This window comes from Microtus pennsylvanicus, chromosome 6 (genome assembly GCF_037038515.1).
Source record: "Microtus pennsylvanicus isolate mMicPen1 chromosome 6, mMicPen1.hap1, whole genome shotgun sequence".
In the NCBI taxonomy this organism is placed as follows: domain Eukaryota; kingdom Metazoa; phylum Chordata; class Mammalia; order Rodentia; family Cricetidae; genus Microtus; species Microtus pennsylvanicus.
This window is the reverse complement of record NC_134584.1, coordinates 105,309,391-105,333,962: the sequence shown is the minus strand read 5'-3', so window position 1 is coordinate 105,333,962 and position 24,572 is coordinate 105,309,391. Positions and strand designations below refer to the sequence as shown.

Here is a 24,572-nt window from a genome sequence, read left to right as displayed (position 1 = left end):
AGTGAAAGAGATTGCAAATAGGTTATGGACAGTCCCGAGGGGTAGGCTGTAAAGTGATACAATCAAAACATTTCAGGATGATCAGCCTATTAGATCTTTTTATTGTTTTTATTGAGCTATACAATTTTCTCCACTCCCCTCTCTTCCTCTCCCCTCCCCTTCTACCCTCTTCCATAGTCCCCATGCTCCCAATTTACTCAGTAGATCTTTTCCTACTTCCCACGTAGATTAGATCCACATATGTCTCTCTTGGGGTCCTTTTATTGTCTACGTTCTCTGAGATTGTGGATCGTACAGTCGATTAGTTTTAAAGGCGATTCAAGATAAGAGGCTCACAACCCTGAACTTTAACTTGGCGTTCCGAAATACCTAGACGTCTAGCAGGGGTCATCTAGAGTAAGTCCTATTTTAGGTCCTTTGGAAACTAAAAGTCTAGACAGGCCGTGGTCACTGAAGGGTTCTATTAGAGATCACTTTGTCATTTGTGGAGGAAACTTGGGGTACAGTCCTGGTGTCCAAAGCCTGCTGCACTTGACACCGCGACGGCCGTGTGCGCAGACCTTTCTTTACACACTCCCTTTTAGTGTGTCAAGCGTCTCCACAAGGAAGGCAGAGGTCATCACACCCATTTTTATTGTCGAGTCGTTTGGAGCTTAAGGGGAACCAAGAGTTACCGGCTCCCTCCAAGTCTGGAGACAGCAAAGTCGTCACCCCGGGGCTGCAATTCTGGTCGCGAAGATCGAGGGGGGAACGAGCTTCCGGGGACTCGGGGGACCCAGGGTGGAGGGGAGGGAAAAGGGAACGGAATCCAATCCTGAGTTGATAGCTGTCACCCGGCAACGTTTAGGCGCGGGTCCAAAATCACGGTATCTGATTGGCAAGGTTGGAGGGGCTGGACGGCGCTGATTGGTTAGCTGGGCGTCGGACCAGGCTCTACCCGGTTACGGAAGCCGGCGAGGGCCTTGCGCGGGCCAGGCCTGAAAGAAGTTAGCCGGCGAACCCCGGATAGCGGTGGACAGGGACCCGGATCCATGGCGACCCCAGAGGCCAGCGGCAGCGGCAGCGGCGGGAATGACGAGGGCTGCGACCCCTCTGTCACCTACTACCGACTGGAGGAGGTGGCGAAGCGAAACACCGAGGAGGAGACGTGGATGGTGATCCACGGGCGAGTCTACGATATCACCCGCTTTCTCAGCGAGGTGCGGGTCTGGGAGGCGGGAGGCCGCGGCGGGCGGCCGGGGTGAGGGCTGGGGGCCACGCGCCGTCGTCGCGCGCCGGGCAGGGACCGCGACCGTCTAGGGGGGACCTCCTGGGAGGCGGGAGCGGGCTCAGCCTCGGGCGGCAGGGAGCACTTGCAGTCTGCGAGAGCACGTGCCAGGACATCGACCCGTTTTCCAGCAAGAGACACTGAGGCACGCAGAGGCCGAGAACTCCCAAGGTCACACTGAACGACCTAATTCCCACGAACCCATTTCAGAACAGCCCCTAACTTTCCAGAAAGTATGTCTTAGGAAATAATGCCTCTGGGGCTTTTATTTTCATGAGGAGAAACAGAGATTATTTTTTAATTAAAAAAATTAAATTATGTCTGTGTCGAGGGCTTGTTCGCCTGCGTTTCGGTGCATGCAGAGGCCAGAGGTCCAAACCCCGGGAGCTGGAGTAGCTGGAAGTTGTAAGCCTCCTGATGTGCCTTCTGGGTACTGAATTTGGATCCTTGAGAGAGCAGTTTCTGTTCTTAACCAGTGAGCACTCTCTCCAGCGGAGCAGAGAGTTCCTGACTAGTCAGTTAATTTTTGTTGCTGTTAAAGACAAGGTCTCATGGTATATCCTTGTCTGTCCTGGAACTGCAAATGTAGACCAGGCTGGCCTCAGATTCAGGGAGATCTGCCTGCCTCTGCTTCCTGAGTCCTGGCTTAATGAATGGTGGCCTGATTTTTTTTTTAAATCTTTTCCACTCCTATTTTGAGTTGACCTAGAAGCTATGATTTCCTCCCTTTTGCCATTGACCGTCTATGCCCTCATTTTTTTTTTTTTAAGATTTTTAAGGTTTGGGGGATTGAACCTTGGCCTTGGCCATATTAGGCAAGTGTTCTACCATTAAGCTAACTCTCTGATCCCCAAACCTTTTTCTTAACTCTTCAGATCAAATCTCATTACCCAAGATCTCTTTGTGACTGTTGTACAACAGATAATTTTTTCTTCTTGCTGAGACAGTGTCTGACGTGACCCGGACTGGTTTTCATCTCAGCTATGTAGACCTTGAACTTGTAATCCCCATGTGTGTCACACTAGGGATCCAGTCCTTCATGCTTGTCGGGTGCTCTGTCCCCTGAATTTTATCTATAGCCTTAGGTTTGACAGGCCGTCAGCCATGTAATCACCTCTGAGGGAATGGCATTTTCATTCCTCAGAACTGTCCCCTTTTGTTCCTTTGCTGTCATTCCCAACCTCAGGGAACCAGTGATGAGCCATCACTAAAGATGAGCTGGAAGCTTTGATTTGTGTGCTCGTTTTATTCTTTTTTTTTTAATAAAATAATACATTTATGGTTGGTATCTTATAGCACAGCTTTGTTTTGAGAACAGCTAATTTATGTTTTTGTGTGTGGTGTTGGAGATGGCTTTTGTAGGCCCAGCACATGCCGGGCAACCCTGCCTCTGGACTGTTTTCCAAGAGCCACACCTTCCCTCCCGAGTCTCAGTGTGAAGTTTGCAAAGAGGATATTATGCTAATGAGTAGCTAGAGATGACATCTGGTAGGCAAGGCTTCGCTTGAAGCTTGAGATATAGATTTTTATCAGCAGTTAGCTGTTTCTTTGTTGTCCTTTTTTTTTTTGTTGTTTTTTTTTGGTTTTTTGAGACAGGGTTTCTCTCTATCTTTGGGGCCTGTCCTAGAACTAGCTCTTGTAGACCAGGCTGGCCTCAAACTCACAGAGATCCACCTGCCTCCGCCTCCCGAGTACGAAGATTAAAGGCGTGCGTCACCACCGCCTGGCGTGGTTTTTTTTTGTTTTGTTTTGTTTTTTAAAACAGGGTCTTACCTGTATCCCAAGCTGGCTTTATGGTGCCCAGACTGGCCTTGAATTTGAATTTTTGCCATCCTCCTGTGTCAGCTTCCTGAGTGCTGAGATGACACGCTTGAACGGCCATGCTCAGCCTGCAGTCAGCTGTTCCTGGCTAACCTTTTCCATCATAATCTCTATCCCTGTTTTGTTCATTCCAAGCTTGCTCATTCATCTCCTTAGGCAAATATTAAACCTGTAGTTGGTGCCGGATACTGTTTTAGCAACTAAGGATCCAGTAGTGGGTACACATCTGTGCCATCTAGAGTCTGCAATGCCTGGGAAGCCGACAGTAAGCAGAGTGAATGAATGGGTTGTAACCCATGGTTAGATAGTAGAGAGGTGCTAAGAAGGAGGGTGCTGAGACAGTGGAGACGAGGGCTTGACATTTTTGGTATGAAGGCCAGAGATAATGTCATCAAGGTGAGTAAAGGCCAGGAGTGCAGTGAGGGCGAGAGCCAGACGACGTCTGCAGGGAGAGCATTCTCTTGAGGTAGGACTATGTCTGGCATGTTTGGGGACAGTCAGTGAGGCTACAGTGGTTGGATGAATAGTGGGCCGATCATATTCCAGCTTTGATGGTCTTAGAATGAAGTTTGATTTTTGTTCTGAGATGAGAAATCATTGGAGAAGAAGCGAGATATAATGCAAGTTAATTGGGCCATTCTGACAGGTCTGTTGAGAAAGCAGCGCTGGAGGACAAGGGTAGGATTGAGAGGCATAGCTAAGGAAGATGTTGTAATTAAGACAAGGAGCACACTGGGACCAGAATAGTGGTGATAAGGGTAATGAGCATTACCTGCTGGGTGGAGGCTCACACTTTTAACCCCAGAACTTGGAAGGCAGAGGCAGGTACATCTATGAGTTCAAGACAGCTAGTTCTAGGACAGCCAGAGCTGTTACACAGAGAAACCCTGTCTCGAAAAAACCTAAGAAAGAAAGAAAAAGGGTAAAATGGCCAGAGAACTATGCAGAATCCAGTAAATCTGTCTTGGTAGGTAACTCACACCAGGTGCCTGTGGAGGCTAGGTGTTGGATCTCCTTGAACTAGAGTTAGAGGCAGTGAAGAGCCACCTGATGTGGTGCTGTGAACCTAACTTGAATCCTCTGTAAGCCTTTACAATTAATCACTGAGTCATCTCTCCATCCCCTGCATTGCTTTTTTGTTTTGCTTGCTCTTTGTTTTGTTGTTTTTGAGACAGGGTTTCACTATGAAGCATTGGCTGATCTGAAACTCACTATGTAGATCAGGCTGGCCTTGAACTCACAGAAATCACCCTTTCTCTGCCTCCCCAGTACTAGAATTAAAGGTATGCACCACCAGCCTGGCCCATGCATTTAAAAAAAATTTTTTTTTATTTAACTTTATTTTATGTGTGTTGGTATGAAGGTGTCAGACCCTCTGGTACTGGAGTTACATTGTGAGCTGCCATGTGGGTGCTGGGAATTGAACCTGGATCCTCTGGAAGAAGCAGTCTGCTCTAAACCACTGAGCCATCTCCCCAGCCCCATGCATTTGTTTTTTAACCTGTGTATCTGTTTTAGTTACTGTTCTGTTGCTGTGAAGAGATATCATGACTAAGGCTACTTATAAAAAAGTCTTTAATTGGAAGTTTGCTTACAGTTTTGGAGGCTGAGTCCATGAACATCATGATGAGGAATGACATAGGAGCAGTAGCTGATCCACAAGTTGCAGGCAGAAAAAGAGCAAGACCGGTCTCGTGTGGGCTTTTGAAACCTCAAAGCCCACTCCCAGTCACATACCTTCTCCAACAAGGCCACACCTGCTCCAACAAGGCTATACCTCCTAATCCTTCCCAGATAGTTCCACTAACTGGCAACTAAGAATGCAGTCACATAATATGAGTGTTGTGTGTGTGTGTGTGGGGGTGGCATTCTCATTCAAACTACACAGTACCTAAAGGACTTTTCCATATCAACACTTGGATTAGTTTTTGTTGGAGAGGATTTGTTGTAGATAACCTAATTAATGTAGGCAGTTTCCTGTTGGTAAACATTTGGGGTGTATATATCAGTATCTAGTTTTCAAATTCTAACCCCAAGTCAATTTTATTAACATCTTATATATAGGCAATGAAGTATACAGATATTGGATATAAAGTTGCATATTTAAGTTTTGGCAAATGTTACATTTGTAACCACAAAAAAATCAAGAATATTTCTACCATTTCTAGTGTAGCCGTTGATTTGATTTCTAATGTAGAATAGTGTATGTCTTTCACATCTTTTATCTGTTCTTTTTCTTTGTATGGATATGCTATTTACCTGTTGATTGACATTTGGGTAGTTCTAGTTTTTGACCATTATGACTAAAGCTGCTATGAATTTTCATGCACAAATCTCTTTGTAGACATAAATTTCCATTTGTATACCTAGTAGTATGTAGCATGAATTTTAATTATTCTTAATAATAAAAACTTAGAGTTAGCTATGGGGGGTGAAAAGCTGAAGGATCAGAAAAGCAGAGCGGCCAGCCACTAGAATTCTTAGCTGTACCAATGCTCAGAGCAAGGAGCTATCCTGTCCCCAGACTGCCTCCTCAGCCTGCATCCTCAGACTGCCTGCCTAGACTGCAACCTCAGACTGCATTGAGCTCCTGACTCCTTCTGCCTTATACTCCTCTCTCCACCCAGCCATATCCCTTCCTGTCTCCACCTCTCTAGCGCTGGGGTTAAAGGTATGCGCCACCACTGCATGGCATCTAGTGACTTAGCTCTGCAAGCTTTATTTGTTAAATCACAAACCAAATATCACACAGTAGTAAAGTTGGTAAGAGTGAAGCAATATAACTGTAAATTTGTAGGCAGTGGTCAGTGCTTCTCTCAGCGTTCACATCATTTTGTGTTCTTTAACATCTGCTTGTCTTTGCTGACACGTAAATCATTTTACTTTCAGCTGTTCTGATGGGTAAGCAGTGGTATATAGTTTTGACTTCCCTGATGACTCACGACCTTCGGTGCTGTTTCATGGGCTTTATGCTGTGGGACAATGGTCTGTACCCTGCCACTTGTATTTTAAATAAACACTGATTGATGAGTAGCCAGGCAAGAAGTAGAGGCGGGGCAATAAGAATTCTGGGAAGAGGGAAGTTTCAATCTGCAGTCATCACCCAGACAGAGAGGAAGCCTGACGTGGAGCAAGCAAGATGTGACTGCCTCGCTGAAAAAGGTATCAAGACATGTGGCTAACACAGACAAGAATAATGCGCTAATTTAAGATGTAAGAATTAGTTAATAATAAGAACCTGAGATAGTAGGCCAATTAGTTTATAATTAATGTAGACCTGTGTGTGTTTATTTGGGACTAAATGGCTGTGGGACCTGTGTTGTAGCAAGGAGCTGCTTGTTTGTCCTGGCTGTCTAGAACTGAAATAATCACACGGAAACTGTATTAATTAAATCACTGCCTGGCCCATTAGCTCTAACTTCTTATTGGCTAACTCTTACATATTAATTTAACCCATATCTATTAATCTGTATATCATCAAGTGGCAGTGGCTTACCGGGAAAGATTCACCATGGCTGACTCTGGGGGCTTCATGGTGATCCTCTCTCACTCTGCCCTTCTTTCTCCCGGCATTCAGTTCCATCTTCCCCGTCTACCTAAGTTCTGTCCTATCAACAGGCCAAGGCAGTTTCTTTCTTTCTTTCTTTTTGAAAAAAGATTTATTTATTTATTATGTATACAACATTCCTTCCATGTCTGCCTGCGGGCCAGAAGAGGGTACCAGATCTCATTATAAATGGCTGTGAGCCACCATGTGATTGCTGGGAATTGAACTCAGGACCTCTGGAAGAGCAGTCAGTGCTCTTAACCTCTGAGCCATCTTTCCAGCCCCGGCAGTTTCTTTATTAACCAATGAAAGCAACACACAGACAGAAGGACCTTTTGCACCACTGATGGGACAGACACCTCAGTCAGCAGGCTTTATGGCCATCTTTTTGTAAGATACCTTTTCAGTCTTAAATACTTTTTTTTCCACTTTTTGTTTTGTTTAATTTCCAACAGGGTCTCATTGTATCCCTGGTTGGCTGGTCCTCCTGCCTTTGCCTAAATAGTGCTGGGATTAAAGAAATGGGCTGACATGCCTGTCCATAATTTTTTTTCCCCCTGAGATAAGGTTTTTCTAAGTTACCTAGGGTGGTCTTGAACTTCCTATGTAGTCTAGGCTGGCCTCAAACTCAGTCCTCATTCTCAGTCTTCTAAGTGTTGGAATTGCAACTGTATATCATCATGCCCAGCTTTTTTTTAAAAATTAAAAATGTTAATATTAAGTTTTTACTGTTGTGTGTGTGTATGTGTGTTTGTATGTACGGGAGTTAGTTACATATCACAAACTGTTGTTTCTACCTGAAAGCATCCTTTTCTAATGCTGGAGGCCAACTTTATAGCCCAAGTGCCTGGTTCAAGTGTCCTTCTTTACTTCTTACAAGGTGTGCAACTTGAGTAAGCAACACTGTAAAGAGCCTTCCTCATCTGTAGGATGGAGGTAGTAGTACCTTCTGTGTAGGGTGTTTTTTTAAGTTGGAGATAATTTTTTTATATTTATTTATTATGTATATAATATTCTGTCTGTATATGCCTGCAGGCCAGAAGAGGGCACCAGACCTCTTTACAGATGGTTGTGAGCCACCATGTGGTTGCCGGGAATTGAACTCAGGACCTTTGGAAGAGCAGGCAATGCTCTTAACCACTGAGCCATCTCTCTAGCCCTGTAGGGTGGTTTTGACTAGTAATTTAAATAGTGCACATAAAGACTTACAGTACCCAGCATAAAGAGCTTAGTAACTTACGTTTTTTTGCAAATAAAATAGAATTATGCTACTTCCAACAACATTTATTTATTTATTGGTGGAGAGATCAAACCCGGAACTTCCCATATTCCAGCCACATCTTTGCAATGCTAAGTGACAGATGAAATAGTCTTGAGTAGTTAAAGGTGACTTAGATGCCTAGGAGTAGCAGAAATGAGCTGGCAGTAGTTACTATCATATGTAGGAGACAGTGGCTTTGCCTGAAGCAAGGCAAAGAATATAGTCTCTATTTGGTGTAATTCTAGGATATACCCTGAAAACATCAGTTTGACTAATCATTTTTAGTGGCTTTTCATAAGGATGATTAAAAAAAAGGTAGCAACAATAAAACACAGTTCAATTGTTACTTAAGTGGTGTGTAGGCATGCATACACACACACACACACACACACACACACACGTCGTCCTGTTTTAGGTGTCATGTTCTGTCTCAGTTACATAGAAGGCTACTGTGGTCCCTATTCCTAAGAGTTTATAGTCTAGTGGTAAAGACAGACATTGAATGAAATGACAATTCTGGGCTCTAGGAGATGGCTCAGCTGGTAGAGCCTTTGTGGTGCAAGTCTCACTACCTGAACTCCTGAGACCGACGGGGAGGAGAACCCAGTTCACAGGGTTGTTCTCTGGCCTCCACACATGTGCTGTGTCTGGCATGTGTGTGCATCACCTACAATAATTAACTAATTGAAATTGTGATATTCCATGAAGATCCCTATCTGTAGCAACGGGATCTGGGGTGGGTAAGGTTATCAGGTTATGTTGGAATTCGTAAACCTGAATTTGGGACTCGGGGTAGGTAGTTTGGTGACGTTGCCAGGTTACACCCTTTGGCATCAGACTTGTTTCCTATTCAACACCCCTGTCTTACCAGTCTCACTTTATCCCAGGCAAATGCCATCATTTCCTCGCCTCACTCCCTAGCTCTGTTATCTTTCTTTTCCCTGCCACACTTTAATCTTTGTATTTGGCTTTGGTGATATAATGTATTTGGCTAGAGATTGCTCTTTGTCGTCCAGCCTAATTTTTGCAGCTTCCTCAAGCTAATGTTTCTCAGGTCCATTTCCAAGTCAGGTGGTCTCCAGTAGAGTTCCATTTGCCACATTTTTACTGTATCAGGATGGAATTTCCATCCACAGACAACTTGAATCATTTTTTTCCAGCTAGAATTTTATACTGTAATTGTCATTCCTCACATTCTCTTGTCAGTCCATCAGTCCTGTTCTTTCCATAGACCTAATAATCTGGAATAAATTTCCATTAGTAATTTGTTCTTTTATTTCCCTTCTAAAGCATAGATTTTTCTGTCCTCTACCAGTAGTATTTAGTAGACTAATTGAATTTAGACTAATTCTGCTTCATACCACATAGTCTTTGGTGTTGATGAATTTGGTATTAGTTGAACTGACTAAGATCCTTCATACAGTGTTTTAATTGATTATTTTTGCTTGAGTGGGGCAAAAATATATAGACCACACAGTCAATTGTTACTTCTTTTTTGTTAGTTTATATAGTAACTTATGTGAGATTTAAATGCAAGCCATCTGTGGTATCACTTATCTGAAATTCCTGTACCTATTAAGCTGGATTGGGAAATTCTTGAGTTTGAGAACTGTCTGAACTATAATAAAACCCCAAAACTAATCACACAAGAGATTTGTGCTAAAGAAAGTGGGCATTATGTATTGTATAATACCAGGTTTTACTTAATCGAAGTAGGTGGAAATCTTGTTTTTTTTCAGTGTAGAGACTGAACTGGGGACCTTGGGTTTGCTAGGCAAACACTCTATGACTGAACTATATGTATCTCTAGCTCCTGTGTATATGATTTGTTCATTTTGTGTATATATGTGTATCTGTGCACTTGAGTGCAGGAGCCAGTAGAGGCTGGAATAAGGTGGGTCTCTTGGATCTGTACTTATAAGTAGTCATAAGTGCTCCTTGTGGGTGCTGGGAACCAAAGAGTCCTCCTCAAGAGCAGTAAGTGCTTTTAATTGTGGAGGCATCTCTCCAGCTCCTTGTGAATTTTGTTGTTACTGAGTTATGTTTTGTCGTATTTTTGCTCTGCTAAGAATCAGATCTGTGTGTTTGATAAGCACACTGCCACTTTCTAGGCCAAGGAAGAAATCTTTTATTGTCCAGTAGACTTAATTATTATAGACAACCAATCTAGATTACTGAGGTTAGCCCCACTCTCCTATCTTATTTGGCTGTGATTTAGACAAAAGCAAATTTGGGGCTATGTTAACTGTTGGTATGTAAATTAAGCTTCTGTTTTATAACAGTAAGTGTATATGTTTATTTATATGTACATATATGTAAAACTATCTTTACCTTTTTTACTTTTGCAATGTTTAAGATTGACTCATCTATACCCTTAGCTTTTTCCTTTTCTCTTTTTTTGTTTTTGTTTGTTTGTTTGTTTTTTTCCAATACAGGATTTCTCTGGCTGTCCTGGAACTCACTTTATAGACCAGGCTGGCCTTGAATCCACAGATTCACCTGCCTCTACCCCCTAGTTCTGGGATTAAAGGCATGCACCACCACTGCCAGGCTTGAGACAGGGTTTCTTTATGTAGTCATGGCTGTCTGAAACTCACTCAAACTGAGGGATATGCCTGCCTCTACTTTCTGAGTGTTGGGAGTTGAGGGCCACCCCAACCCTGGTTTTAACTTTCCATTTTAACCACTTTTACCTGTACAATCCATTTACTGTATTGTGTAGCTATCACTGCAGTCTGTTTCCAAAGCTTTTCATCACATTGAACAAAAACTCTGTGAGCACTAAGAAACAACGCTCCGTTCTACTCTCCAAATTCATGGTAATCTCCAATCATGTCTATGAATCATTCTGTTTTATGTAAGTTGAATCATAATGCCTTTTGTGCCTGTCTTCCTTAACTTACTCTTTGCTTTTTAATTTATATGTTTACTTATATGTGGGTGGAAGGATGGGTAGGTGAGCTATACCACAGTGACATGTGAAGGTCAGAGGAAGAACTTTCTGGAGTCACTTTCTTCTTCCACCTTTCTGGTGATCATGGACTCAGGTCATTAAATTTGACAGCAAGGACCATCACCCACTGAGCCATCTCATCAGCCCTTTATGCTTTGAGTGAAAAGCATTCTTATTGTGATAAATTTCTCCATGTAACATTTACCATTGTAACTATTTTTAAGTATATAGTTTGGCATTAAGTATGTTCACATGTTTTTGCAACTATAACCATCATCCATCTTCAGAGCTTTCTCATTCCAAACTGAAACTGTACCCATTAAGCAACAATTCCCCAATGTTCCTAGCCTCAGTACTGTTCTGATTTCTGTGCTATGAATTTTACCCTTAAAAATGGGATCATATAAGTCAACTGTGCTGGTTCATGCCTATGATCCCAGTACTCAGGGGCTGAGGCAAGAGGATTACTATAAATTCAAGGCCAACCTGAGTTTCTGTGGTTATGATTGAACTTAGGTAGAAGGATTAGGTAGTAATCCTTCTAGATGCTATTAAGTAGGATTTCTTTCTTTTCTTTCCTCTCTCCCATTCTTTCTCTCTCTTTCTTTTGGGGGTGCAGATCATTCATTGCTGGTTTATGGAAACAATTTTTGAGCTTATTCAACAAAACTTTGCTGACTTAGTGAGCTGTTTATATCTTTCTTGTAGATTGTTTGAACTCTTCTGTTTCTCCTTTTCTCTTTCTTCCTTTCGTTCTTCTTACTTGGATCTCTGTTTGTCTAAGTGTCTTGGCTAGAACTTTAAGTACAATACTGAACAGCAGTCTTGAACTGGCATCTCATCTTGTTACTAATTAAAGAACAGTCTTTTACTTTTGAGTATTTTGTATGTTTTTTATAAGTGCTTTTTATTATATTGCTGAAGTTTCCTTTCTAGTTTTCTAGGTTTTTTGTCAGGGTGTTGAACTTTGTCAAATGCTTTCTTTTGTCACTAGATTATTGGGTTGTTTTTCTCTTCTTTCAATGAATGGGGTGTGGTATTGATACATTTTATTTTTCTTTAGAAATTTTATTATGATTACAGGTGGTGGTGCACGCCTTTAATCTGCATTTGGGAGGCAGAGGCAGACGAATCTTTGTGAGTTTGAGGCCAGCCTGTTCTACAAGAACTAGTTCCAGGATAGGCTCTAAACCTACAGAGAAACCCTGTCTCAAAAAACCAATCAACCAACCAAGCAAACAAACAAAAAACAAAGCAAAACCAACCAACCAAACAAAAAAAGACATTTTATTATGATTAAATATTTTATTTATTTAAAATGTGTTTGTTCACATGGACATGCCGTAACACACATGTAGAAATCAGCAGATGACTTTTAGGAATCTGTTCTCTCCTTCTACTATATGGGTCATGGGAAATGAACTCAGGTCATTGGGTTTGATGAGCATCTGAGCCATTGTGAAGGCGCTACCTTGTGTTTTGAGACAGTCACTGAACAGAATCCTCATGTCTGCTTTCCCTACTCTTGAATTACAAGCAAATGCCACTGTGCTGAGCTTTTCACATGGGTGAGTCTGCGTCTGGAAAGCACTTTACTAACTGAGCAATCTCCCCAGTCCACACTGATGGTAAAAAAAACATCAACCCAGAGAGTTGGGTGTGGTGATGCACACCTGTTAACCCAATGCTAGGGAGGCAGAAGCAGGCATGTCTCTGTGAGTTCTAGGCCAGCCTGGTCTGCAGAGGTCCAGGACAGCCAGGGGTATACAGAGAGACCCTGCCTCAAAAAACAAAGCAAAATAAAATAAATCAACATTTTCTTTTTTAAAGATTTTTTTTGTAAATTAGTACATGAGTATATTATATCAGTTTTATCCCTCAGTCTCTTTCCCCAACTCCTCTCATACCCTCCTTTAGCATTGCTCATATGTACATGTGTTTAGGACTGATACTTGGGACTGAGTAGCCTATCAGGAGGCTCCTCCCTGGAGAAAACTGATTCTTTTCTTAGCAGCTCATCACCTGTAGCTCTTCGTCTGGGAGTGGGGGCTTGTGCACTGATTTCATGTGTGCAGAGTCCCTGTCTAGCAGCAGGTAGCCTGTCCTCTGGCTCATGTAATCTTTCTGGCCTCCTTCCAGGATGTACCCTGAGCCTTAGATGTAGGGTTGTTCAACACAGGGATTTCTGACCTATTAGCATTGGCATTATTTGCCTATAGTCATATGTGCAAGGATTAAAAATTGAACTTTTGACTGGGTGGTGACACCTTTAATCTCATCACTAAGGAAGCAGAGGTAGGTTAATCTCTGTGAGTTCAAGTTTGAGGCCAGCCTGGTCTACAGAGGGAGTTTCAGGACAGCCAGGGCTACACAGAGAAGCCCTGTCTTGAAAAAGAAAAAAACAAAAACCCTTTCCCTAAGAAAAACAAAAAATGTTGAGCTTTTGACTTTGAACTGCCTTAATTGGCTTTCCTGGGAACAGGGTGAGTAAAACTTTTGTTTTGGGTATCACATTGCAAGCTTGAAAGTGGTAAGAGCTTTAAATGCCATGGGTCATGTATGGGGCAAATATTGAGTAATAAAAAATCCTGGATCTGGCTTAAGCCTTGCTTTGGTTTGCTCTTGAGCTGAATATGTTATTGCACAACTTGCGGCTCCCCACAGAACATCGTTTTTACTCAGAAAGGCTGAGAATAATTTATCCTACACTCTTTAAATTGAGAACTGATTTTCTTTCTTGATTCAACAAATGAAGGAGAGAGGATGGAGTTGTAAAGAAGAACATTTTTGTTTTATTTTGGGACAGGGCATCATTGTGTAGCCCTGTCTGTCCTGGAACTCAATATAGATCAGGCTGGCCATGAGCTCACAGATCCACCTGCCTCTGTTTCTCTGAGTGCTGGGGTGTTTGTTATAAGTCTCAGTGTGTTACCTAACACCAGGCTGGTCTTGAACTGGTAGGCTCAAGCAATAATCTTCCTGCCTCAGTTTCATGAGAAAGCCTCGACTACAGTGTAATTGTCTGTAACCCAAGCTGACTGCATGCTTGCTGTGAGGATGACTTTGAACTCCAGGTCCTGCTTTCACATCAGAAGTATCAGTATTGCATGTGTGTACCACTGTGTTCAGTTACCAAAGCCTTTTTTTTTTTAAAGTAAACACTGAGTGTCTCCTATAATTGTTAAATACTGTGTAGTGTATTATTGAGTTGCAGCTGTTTGTCCTCATGATTGGATGGCCAACTGGGAAGTAGCTCCCTGTCAGTGTCCTTTGTAGTAGGAGGCCGCTTGTTTGTTCCCAGCTGCTTAGCCCCGAAATAATCTCACAGAAATCATATTATTTGCAATACTGTTTGGCCAATACCTTAAGCATATTTCTGGCTGACTCATATCTTAAATGAATGTAGTAATAGGAGCGGCGGGGCTGCGTCCCCAACACCCCGGCTGCCTGTATTCTTTTAATCACTGCTTGGCCCTTTAGCTCTAGCCCTTACTGGTTAATTCTGATATCCCGATCAACCCATCTCTAATAAACTGTGAGCACCGGTCTTACTGGGAAAGATTCTAGGTCGGAGCTTCATCGTGTGTGTCTGCCCAGGAGCGGGGCATGGCGTCTCTCTGAGGCGTTTGCTCCCGAGAGGAGAGCTGTGGAGTCTGATCTCACTTCCTCTTCCTCCCAGCATTCTGTTCTGTTTACTCCACCTACCTATGTTCTAACCAATAAAATGGGCCAAGGCAGTTCCTTTATTAGCCAATGACCTTCCTCCATCAAATGAACTCATCTCCATTAATTTGTGTATCGCTATGAGGCTGTGTCTTACCTGGGCTACATGGCTTCTCTATAACTCCACCTTCTTTCTCCCAGCATTTAGTTTAGTTTTCCCCGCCTAGCTAAGTTCTGCCCTGCTATAAGCCAAACAGTTTCTTTAGTAATCAATGGTAACCAGAGCATAAAGAGGGGAATCCCACATCACCCCTTTAGAGAGTATCATACTGTTTATCACCAGTCTCAAAAAGCTAAAAATTTGAAGTGTGCTTTTTGCTGAGTGCATATCAGTTTTCAACACTGTAAAGACCACAAGTGTAAGGCAAACCTTTAAGTCACAGATGCTCTCTACACAAAGAGTTAAGATGAGAATTAAAATATTTCACTATACAAATCACTTGGGAAGCAAGTGGGTAAAGGTACTATAAATAAATCTCTTCCTAAACAGGATATAGTTTAATCCCAGCACTTGGGAGGCAGAGGCAGGTGAATCTCTGTGAGTTCAAAGCCAGCCTGGTCTACATAGTGAGTTTCAGGACAGCCAGAGCTACAAAATAGACCCTATCTCAGAACAATAAACAAACAAAATCTCTCCCTAATTTGGGATCACAAAAACACTGCTTATTCTGCATTTATTAGCTAGAATATTTTTTAAACTCTGATGCTTTGTTGACTTTTTTTCTTGAAGACTTTGGTTTTGGTAGTTTAATTACATGGTTTTAGTAGCTATTAGTCATATATAAAATACAAATCAAGTTTACAAGACTGAAATTGTCACAGCTATTTCTGGCCTCCAGGGTTGTTCCTTATTCCACTCTGTCTCAATGCTTTGCTGCCTTGATTGTCTTTTCAATGAATGAGATAACTGACAATTCTATCTGGAGTGTTATTAGTATAGTAACATGTCTGTAGCTCTCAACTAATAGGAGTTTTGCATGTTAAATAGCTTTTAATTGGTTTGAATAATGAGGCTTAAATATAGCACAGTTCTAGTATCCTTTTTGTTACAGGCTTTAAGCTGCTAAGAGGTTTGGACTGTCAGAAGCTGTAGTTGACAAAATTGTCAGACTGGGGGAGGGTATCAGCATTCCCTCACAACCTTACACTGAAGTCTGGTGCATAGATGCAGGGTTGTCCTACTGAAAAGAATCAAGTATTATTACCAAACCTTAATGTGGAAGTTTTTGAGGTAGTTGAGTTGCTTTTGAATTTGTAAAATTTATGCAAATAGATGTTTTGCCTGCATGTATGTCTGTACACCCTTTATGTGTCTGGTGCCAATATAGACCAGAAAGAGGGTGTCAGATCTGGAACTGAAGTTACAGACGACTATAAGCTGCCATGTGAGTGCTGGGAATTGAACCCAGGTCCTCTGGAAAAGCAGCCAGTGTTCTTAACTGCTGAGCCATCTTTCTACCCCTAGTAGTTGAGGGTTCTTGAATAATTGAACAACCAATGATGAAGTTAAAATCTCATTTAGAAATTTTTCTTTATTTGACAATTTAAAATATTTTAAATTAGCATACAAGGTATTATATATCACTATGACATTCTTCTTCTGAAGAAGTAAAAAGAAAAATGAAAGTTGGGCTAGCAAGATGGTTCACTGGGTAAAGGTGCTTACTATGAAGCTTTAGTTCAGTTCCCAGGATCCACATGGTAGGAGAGAACTGACTTTTGCAAGTTGTCCTTGGACTTCCATACAAGTGACTTGAGGTGCTCACACACACACTCACACACACAATAAATAAACCCAAGTTTGATTCCCTCCACAGTGCAAATGTCCTGCCATGTGATGGGCACCTCCTGCATTCTCATCTCAGGGACTCTCTCCTCTTTTTTATAGCAGTATTTCAGTTTTCTGTCCTTTCTGTGCTTAACTGGGGAGAATGGGAAGTAGAGCAGAGGCACTTTTTGTAAGTTACCTCATCTGAACTTGTCTTCACTATCTTAAAAAATATTTATTTTGTGTGTGTGTGTGTGTGAATGTGTGAGTACAGGTGTCTGCAGAATCCAGAAGAGGGGGTCGAATCCCTGGAGTTGCAGGAGGTTGTGAGCCATGCAATGTGGGCACTGGGAACTGAACTCTGGTCCTTTTCAAGAGCAGTTACATGTTCTTAATTTCTTAGCCACCTTTCCAGCCCCCTGAGGCTGGTCTTCTGTGGTTGTTTTTTGTTAGTTAGTTTGTTTGTTTGACATAGGGTTTCTCTGTATCCCTGAGAGTCCTGGAACTCGATCTGTAGACCAGGCTGGCCTTGAACTCACAGAGATCCACCTGCCACTGCCTCCTAAGTGCTGGGGTCAAAGGCGTGTGGTGTCACTGCCCAGCACGGTTGGTCTTATTCTTGATAATTGTATCTTTGCCTCTTTAGCCCTGGGTTTGCAGTCCATGTGCCGCTGTGCCTGGCTTTTTATTCTCACTATTCTAGCCAGGCCAATATTCAGCACTTCTGTATTAATACTTACTTTCTTCTTGCTGTGACGAAAAAACTGGCGCTAGGGAAGGGCTGACTTTCACTCAGAGTTTGAGGGAACATGGTCCATCGTGGCAGGGAGAGCGTGATGCCTGAAACTGAGAGATGGCTGGTCACATGGTGTTTGCCGTCAGGAAGGGAGAGGTGAATGCTGATCTCATCTGACTTTCTCATTTTGTTCTTTTTATTCATTTTGGGGCCACAGCACATAGTAGCATGTCACTCACATTCAGGGTGGATTTTAGGTGAGTTACAGAAACATCCTCACAGGTGTGTCTCTAGGTGAGCCTAAATCCTGTTAAGCTGACAGTGAAGATTAGCCAGCACAAAGACTGGTAGACAAGAACTGGTTGGGCTAAAATTGAACTTAGTCCCATCTCCCGTAATGTTTGTGTTGGGTGTATGGGACTTACAGCCCTTGAGTCAGGTGGGGGAGAGTGCCTTGTACACTGGTCTTAGCTCTTTTTTCCCTTCTTTGACCTCATAAAATAGCTACAGCAAAGTTCACCTGGGAGTCCCACCTGCCCAAGGACCAGGGAACTTCCTGAGGTTCTGAGAGTTGGAGTTCTTGGAAAATAACAATAAAGCCTCACGGGAAACCTTTGGGTTTTGTTTGTATAAGCCCTTCAAACACGTGTCTCAACCACACAGCTGCAAAGTGTCTAAATTTGGTCCTGGCCAAATTCCATCTTGGTCAGTATTTATCATTTTTAATAAAAGCTTTAAAATTAGACAAAATGGTGGAACTGTTTTGTTTTGTATTCTGGTGAATGTCAGGAGTAACAACAGCTTATTTTTATGCATTGGCAGTCTACAAGTACGCTCTCCAAACCTGTGTACTGAAATTAGGAACTTGTAACTCTTAATAATATTTGAGACTGCCTGTACCTGCTACTGGTATTATCAGTTTGTCATCTAGTCTTATTTGTCCGGTTGTATGTGTGGATGGCTTTTAGATTGCTTCTTGAAGATTGCTAAACACTTTATCTATCTGTCTGTCTGTCTATCTGTCTATCTGTCTATCTATCTATCTATCTATCTATCTATCTATCTATCTATCTATCTATCTATCTATCTATCTATCTATCTAGTTTTTGTTTTTCGAGACAGGGTTTCTCTGTAGCTTTGGAGCCTGTCCTGGAGCTCGCTCTGTAGACCAGGCTGGTCTCAAATTCACAGAGGCCTGCCTCTGCCTCCCGAGTGCTGGGATTAAAGGCGTGTGCCACCATCACCCGGCTGCTAAACACTTTAATCACTTGTACTTGATTGTGTAAATTGGGCTTCCATCTAAAATATTCCTTGGAGGAAATGCTATGCTGTGAAACACATTCAAAGAACTCTACCTTGTGTCCAGTCAGTAGACATGTCCAGGTGTTTCCTCTTTTTGATGTCAGCTGCACAGTTCTGAAGATGTATTTTAAAATTTGTAATATAAAAATGCCCAAAGCCTAAAAGCATTCTCAGTGAGTTTTCCCTAAGTTCATACATCCGTGAAACTGCCATCCAAGTTCTGGTAGCCCTCTAGGTGTGTTTCTTCCTAACCAGTATCCCTCCCCCAAAGTGACCACTGTGGTGACTTCTAGCTTTTGCATAATATACTGTGTTGTAAAGCATTCCTTTTGCACACTTATGTGTAAATCTTACAGTTATTATGGATTGACTTAGAGATGCCCCCTACAGGCTTAGGACACTTATCTGCCAACTGCTGACACTGTTTTGGGAGGCTGTGAATCTTTTAGGAGGTCGAGCCTAAGCTGACAAAAATAGGTCACTTGCAGTGGGCCTTTTGGAAATTATCCGAACCCCTGGTTCCAGTCCTACTCCCTGATCTGTGGAACAGAGCACTACAGTGTGAATCTGCATCACTTGTCCCGCTACCCTGCCTTCCTTCTTCTGAAGGACTAGAAAGCCTCTGGAGCAGCCAAAAGAAGTCTCTCCTCCCTGATGTTGTTTCTGTTGTATGTTTTGGCCACACTAATACCAAAATAGTTAATATGGTGATTATTGACGAAACCAAAAATTAGAACCTTAACAATCAATCAAGTAGTTTCGGACTATTCACCAGAGAAGATTGCTGGATCATGGATTAATTCAATAGAAAGTCTTTGTTAGCTGGACTGCAACTATACTAAGTGCTCGGGATCCCAGTGTAACCCTGAGCCTTTTGCGCAATGAATATTTTTAAAAACCATGTCCTGGGGAGACATACTTCAGTTAGCAAGAACAACTAGCCGGGCCCAGGTGGTGGTGGTGGTGGTGGTGCCCGCCTTTAATCCCAGCAGAGACAGGTGGATCTCTGTGAGTTCGAGGCCAGCCTGGTCTACAGAGCTAGTTCTGGGACAGCTAGGACTATTACACAGAGAAACCCTGTCTCGAAAACAAAATAAACAAAACAAAACAAAATAAAAAAGAACAGCTAGCCAGAAGTGGAGCTACAGACTCTAAAAAGCAAGGTTAGGACATTTAGGCCTGCCCAAAATCATGGGTTAGGCCTTTGTTTTAGTTTTGGCAGGTAGTGCTGTCTATGTGCTGTTTTACAGCTTGAATGGCACTTCCACCATGGAGTCGGTTGTGCTAAGGTCTGGGGCCCTGTTAGAAAATAAGCTTTTACATGTGAGGCATGGTGTCCTGTACTAATCTCAGTGATGGGGAGGCAGAGGCAGGCAGATCTCTGTTTGAGACCAGCCTGGTGTCTACATTGGGATGTCCAGGACACCGAGGGCTATATAGAGAACTGAACCTGGGTCCTCTGCAAGAGCAGCAAGTGCTCTTAACCACTGAACCCCTTTAAAACTTTTCTTTTGTTGTTTTTTCAAGACACCTCTAAAACATTTTAATGGGACTTTTTCATTGTGAATTACCAGCCATACACTTACCATTTCCTGTTTTCTAGTACCAAAGTTCAGAAAGGAACGGTCCTGCTTCATGGCCAGGCTATGCAGCCTCCCTTTTATTCAGAGACTCCATTTCAAACAGTACTTACCATGTTAAGTGCAACATGGTTTTAATCATGTTTATTTCTTTTTTAAAAGTTTGTTGTTTATTTTTGAGGTTGTATTTTAATTACAACATTTCTCTCTTCAAATCCTCTCATACATTCCTCCTTGCTCTCCTTCAAATTCATGGCCTCTTTTTTCATCAGTTGTTATTGCAGGCATATATGTATTTGTATATTCATATATAATCCTAAAAACAACCTGCCGAGTCTATATAATTTTGCTCGTACATATGTATGTATATTTGTATGTATGTATGCATGCATATTTTCAGGGCTGACCATTTGGCACTGGACTACCGATTGGGTGCTCTTCCTGGTGGGAATTGCCTCCTCCCCTCCCAGTTTGACTGAGTTGTAAAGGCCGTCCTCACAGGGATCTGCTTGCCTCTGCCTTCTGAGTGCTGGGGTTAAGGGTGCGTACCAACGAGGCTTTTTATTTTGATACAGGATCTGACAAAGTTGTCCCAGCTGGCTTGAATTTGGGATACCCTCCTCAACCTCTTGTGATGGTAGGATTATTGGCCTGTACCACCAGGCCTGGCAGATCTTACTGTGAACGCCTGTTTGTTGGGATGTGCCAAAAGAGGAACTATCTTCCGTAGTTTAGACATAGAGCAAACTGGGACGCAGTTCCCTCTGCAGTGATTTCATTTTGTCTCCAGACGAAACAGGTGAACAGCACTCTTAACTCCTGCATTAAAATAGCTTAGGTGCTGGGCTCTCCAGGGTGGGCACCTTTGCAGAGACAAAGATAGGAGCTACTCTGATCCTCAGGGAGCTGGCGAGTGACCATGCCTGGCAGGTGATTTTGAGAGGTTTTGTATTTTTCTTGAATTAATCTTTGAAACATTGACACTGCTGAGGTGGTTGGTTGTGTTAAATGTATGACTGTGTCAAATAATGTAAATGTATGCTGAGTATTGACGTCAGGGACTATGAGTGCTAGTTTAGAAAATACAGTTTTGGAATAGGTAATACTTCAGTTTCAAAAGGCGTGGAGTTTACCGTGTGCAGCAACCAGAGTCGCTTTCGCATTTCCAGGTATTTGCTTTTTGTTTATTTGTTTTGAGACAGGGCCTCTGTTCAGCCCTGGATGGCCTGGAACTCACTGTGTAGGCCAGGCTGGACTGGAATTCAGAGATCTGCCTCCTGCCTCCCAAGTGCTGGGATGAAAAGCGTGCGTCATCATTCTTGGCAGGTGCCAAGTTTTAAAAAAATTGTTTATTAATTGTGTGTGTGCATGCTGCCCCAAAGCATGTGTGGAGGGAAGTCAGAGGACACCTTTTGGAAATTGGTTCTCTTTATAGGTTCCAGGGATCGAAATCAGTCTGTTAGGCTTTTTCCTACTGAGCCATCTTCCCCAGTGCCTAGTGTTTGTAGTTATCCTATGTAATAGTAATAGCTGTCAAGATAAGTACTCTCATTATTGTATTTTACAAGTATGGACCCAAAGACATCTCAGTCTTAGTAACATATAATTATAGAATGTGTTTTCCCTACCCTACCTACTTATTTTTTTTTTACTTGAAAATAGTTTTTTTTAAAAATTATTTATTTATAATGTATACAGTATTCTGGCTGCATGTTTTGCCTGAACACCAGAAAAGGGCATTAGATCTCATAGTAGATGGCTGTGAGCCACCATGTGGTTGCTGGGGATTGAACTCAGGACCTCAGGAAGAGCAGTCAGTGCTCTTTACCTCTGAGTCATCCCTCCAGCTCCTTGAAAATAGTTTTAAACTTAGAAGTTGCAAGCATCACCATTCAGGAAGCGGAGACAGGAGAATTCATGCATGCACATACATACACAAAAGAAAAGTTTTTTAAAAAAGGAGAAAGAAAGGGAATGGGTAAAGGACATAGCTCAGTTGGGAGCGAGTGCTTGCATGCATGAGGCTTGCCTGGGTTCAATGCCTAGCACCTTAGGCCCACGCCTGCAATCCCAGGAAACAGGGAGAGCTGGCTTTTAAGGTTATCCTGGGCTATATATTGAGTTCCAGGTCATCCAAACTACATGGATCCCATCTGAAAAAAGGAGTCAGAGATGAAGGAGGAGGAAGATGAAGAAGAAAGAAAAATGTAAAAAAATGGAATAAAGAATTCCAGAAATCCTGTAGTTCCCACATGTAGTTTTCATTGTTGTTCTTTTTGTTGCGGTTTTAATGTTAACAAAGGAAATCAGTTATTGCCCACTCCATGCATTTTGGCCCAGAATATTGTAGAAAATGGTGCTGTATTCTTCCTGATGCAACCACACAGGTGGCACACAGTTTGTCCCATTAAATAGAGACGGGAAAGGAAGAATGGGGATGGAAAGAAAAACTTCAGTTTGCATTTCAGAGAGAACTGTATTTAGCAAATGCTATTTTATTCTAGCACCCTGGTGGGGAAGAGGTTCTGCTGGAACAAGCTGGTGCTGATGCAACAGAAAGCTTTGAAGATGTTGGCCACTCCCCTGATGCCAGGGAAATGCTAAAGCAGTACTACATTGGTGATGTCCATCCGGTAAGAACTGTCACATAACTCAGTCACTTGTGCAGAGAAAACTCCTGGACAGCCACTAACGGGTTGGGAGAATGACTTATTCAGAGTAGATGTTTATTCCGCGTTGCTCGCATACCTGGTTTGCTGCAGAATCATCAAGCTCTCCTTTGTATCAGTATCAGAAAAGCCAAGGGAAGTGGTTTTTGTCTTTTATTTACTGACTTATGTAATTAATGACATCTGTTCCTAAAATAGTAGTTTGGTTATTCTTGCAAGTCTCTGCTAAAGGTATTATCTATGGGCTTGTAAGTCCTTTGTGCTTGGCATTCTAGTAGCGGATCCTGATATGCTAAAGGGTGGATTTGGGCCCCTTCTTCAGACCTTAAAGTCTCTGAAAGATAGGAACTAACAGAACACATTGCTAGAGTTCATTTAGATCCATCTTCAACATTGTTCTTTCTCTTTTTTAAACAGAGTGACCTTAAACCTAAAGGTGATAAAAAGGTAAGAAGTTATTACTTTGTCTTGTGTGCTTCATGTATTTCTTCCTTTCTTTTTTCTTCTTCCTCTTTTTTTTTTTTTTGTTGTTGTGGTTGACGATTTTTTGTTTTTTGAGACAGGGTTTCTTTGTGTAGCTTTGGCTGTCTTGGAACTAGCTCTAGTAGACCAGGCTGGCCTCAAACTCACAGAGATCTGCCTGCCTCTGGAGTGCTGGGATTAAAGGTGTGTATCACAACTATCTGACTTTTAAAAATAATTTTAATAAGAGAAGTAAAAATGGGCAGTAGAGAAGGCTCAGTGGATAAGAGCACTTGTTGCTTTTCCAGATGACCCAGGTTCGATTCCCAGCACCTACATGATATAGTTCATAATTGTCTATAACTCCAGTTCCAGGGGACTTCTTCTGGCTTCTGCTGGCATTGTATGCACATGGTGCACAAATGATTTATGTAGGCTGAACACCCAGACTCATAAAATAAAAGTAAAGGCTAAAAAAATAAAAAAGAGAGAGCCTGAATATGGTGGCACATGCTTTTAATCCCAGCACTTGGGAGGCCTAGGCAGGTGAATCTCTGTGAGTTCAAATTACTTTTATCTAAGCCAAAATTCTATTTTTAAGGAATTTGGACTTTACATATGCCAGGACAAAAGGATAGTTAAGTCTTAAAAAGAAGGAAGCATTTTAACATTTTGGTTTTAAGCCTAGACCTTAATGCTGAGCCATCTCCTCTGCCTAGTAGGAAGCATTTTGTTAATGCTTTGTATGCATTTTTATTGAGACTCCAAAGCGTGTTTATTGTGATTTTGGAAGAAATTAGGTTATGGGTTCAGTTTGGGAAAAATCTTATTCTTACTTCTATAAAACAGATGATAATGCTCTGATTAAATTTTTTCCTGCACAGTATCTTCTTTATGTGTCAAACAGAGGCCTTTATTTCTGTTCCTGTTTCCCCAAATTAATTTTTTTAATGCTGTATGCTCAGATTGTCCCATGCCCTTCCCAGTTTGCTCACTGATGCAGCCAAAACAAAAGATTCAGCATTTGAGTATTTGAAAACCTTAATGTGCTTCATCTTGTACCAAGAAGGAAGCTTGAAAGCCTTTTCTACTTCCCACAAGCAGGGTGGTGTCATTGCCCTTGTTCTCTTACAGTTTTCTGTGTCTTCTCCTTTAGAAGATTTTTCACTGCCCTCTGACCTCAAGGGAGTAGCTCATTGTGCACACAGCAAAGACTCCTTCTTCCTCCTTCTAGAATCTCATTCTTCATCGAGCCAGGAAATAATGAACAGGTTTGGCACAGCAATTCAAACTGGCCTTGGCACAAGAATTCTTTCAATTCAAGAGATTGCTTGCTTGGCAGTGTCTGCCTTCTGTTGCCCTGAAATCCAGGTTTTTTATATAAATCCACGCTCTGTCCTGCTTCCCTACTACTCTGGAGTGTTAGATTACGAAAGGCAGATGACAGGCTCTTTAACATTGTAAGCACTGGGTTGTCTTTGTC

General features: G+C 42.2%; 1 protein-coding gene across 1 annotated transcript in view; it reads left to right on the top strand.

The window, feature by feature from the left end:
- The first annotated feature begins 777 nt into the window (after nt 1–777).
- Nucleotides 778–24,572, top strand: part of Cyb5b (cytochrome b5 type B) — a 37,285-nt gene continuing 13,490 nt past the window's right edge. The window contains exons 1-3 of the mRNA XM_075977090.1: nt 778–1,199; nt 22,463–22,591; nt 23,045–23,074. Of these exons, the coding sequence (XP_075833205.1) occupies nt 1,032–1,199; nt 22,463–22,591; nt 23,045–23,074 (327 nt within the window). The 5' untranslated portion in view covers nt 778–1,031. The remainder of the gene's footprint in view (nt 1,200–22,462; nt 22,592–23,044; nt 23,075–24,572) is intronic.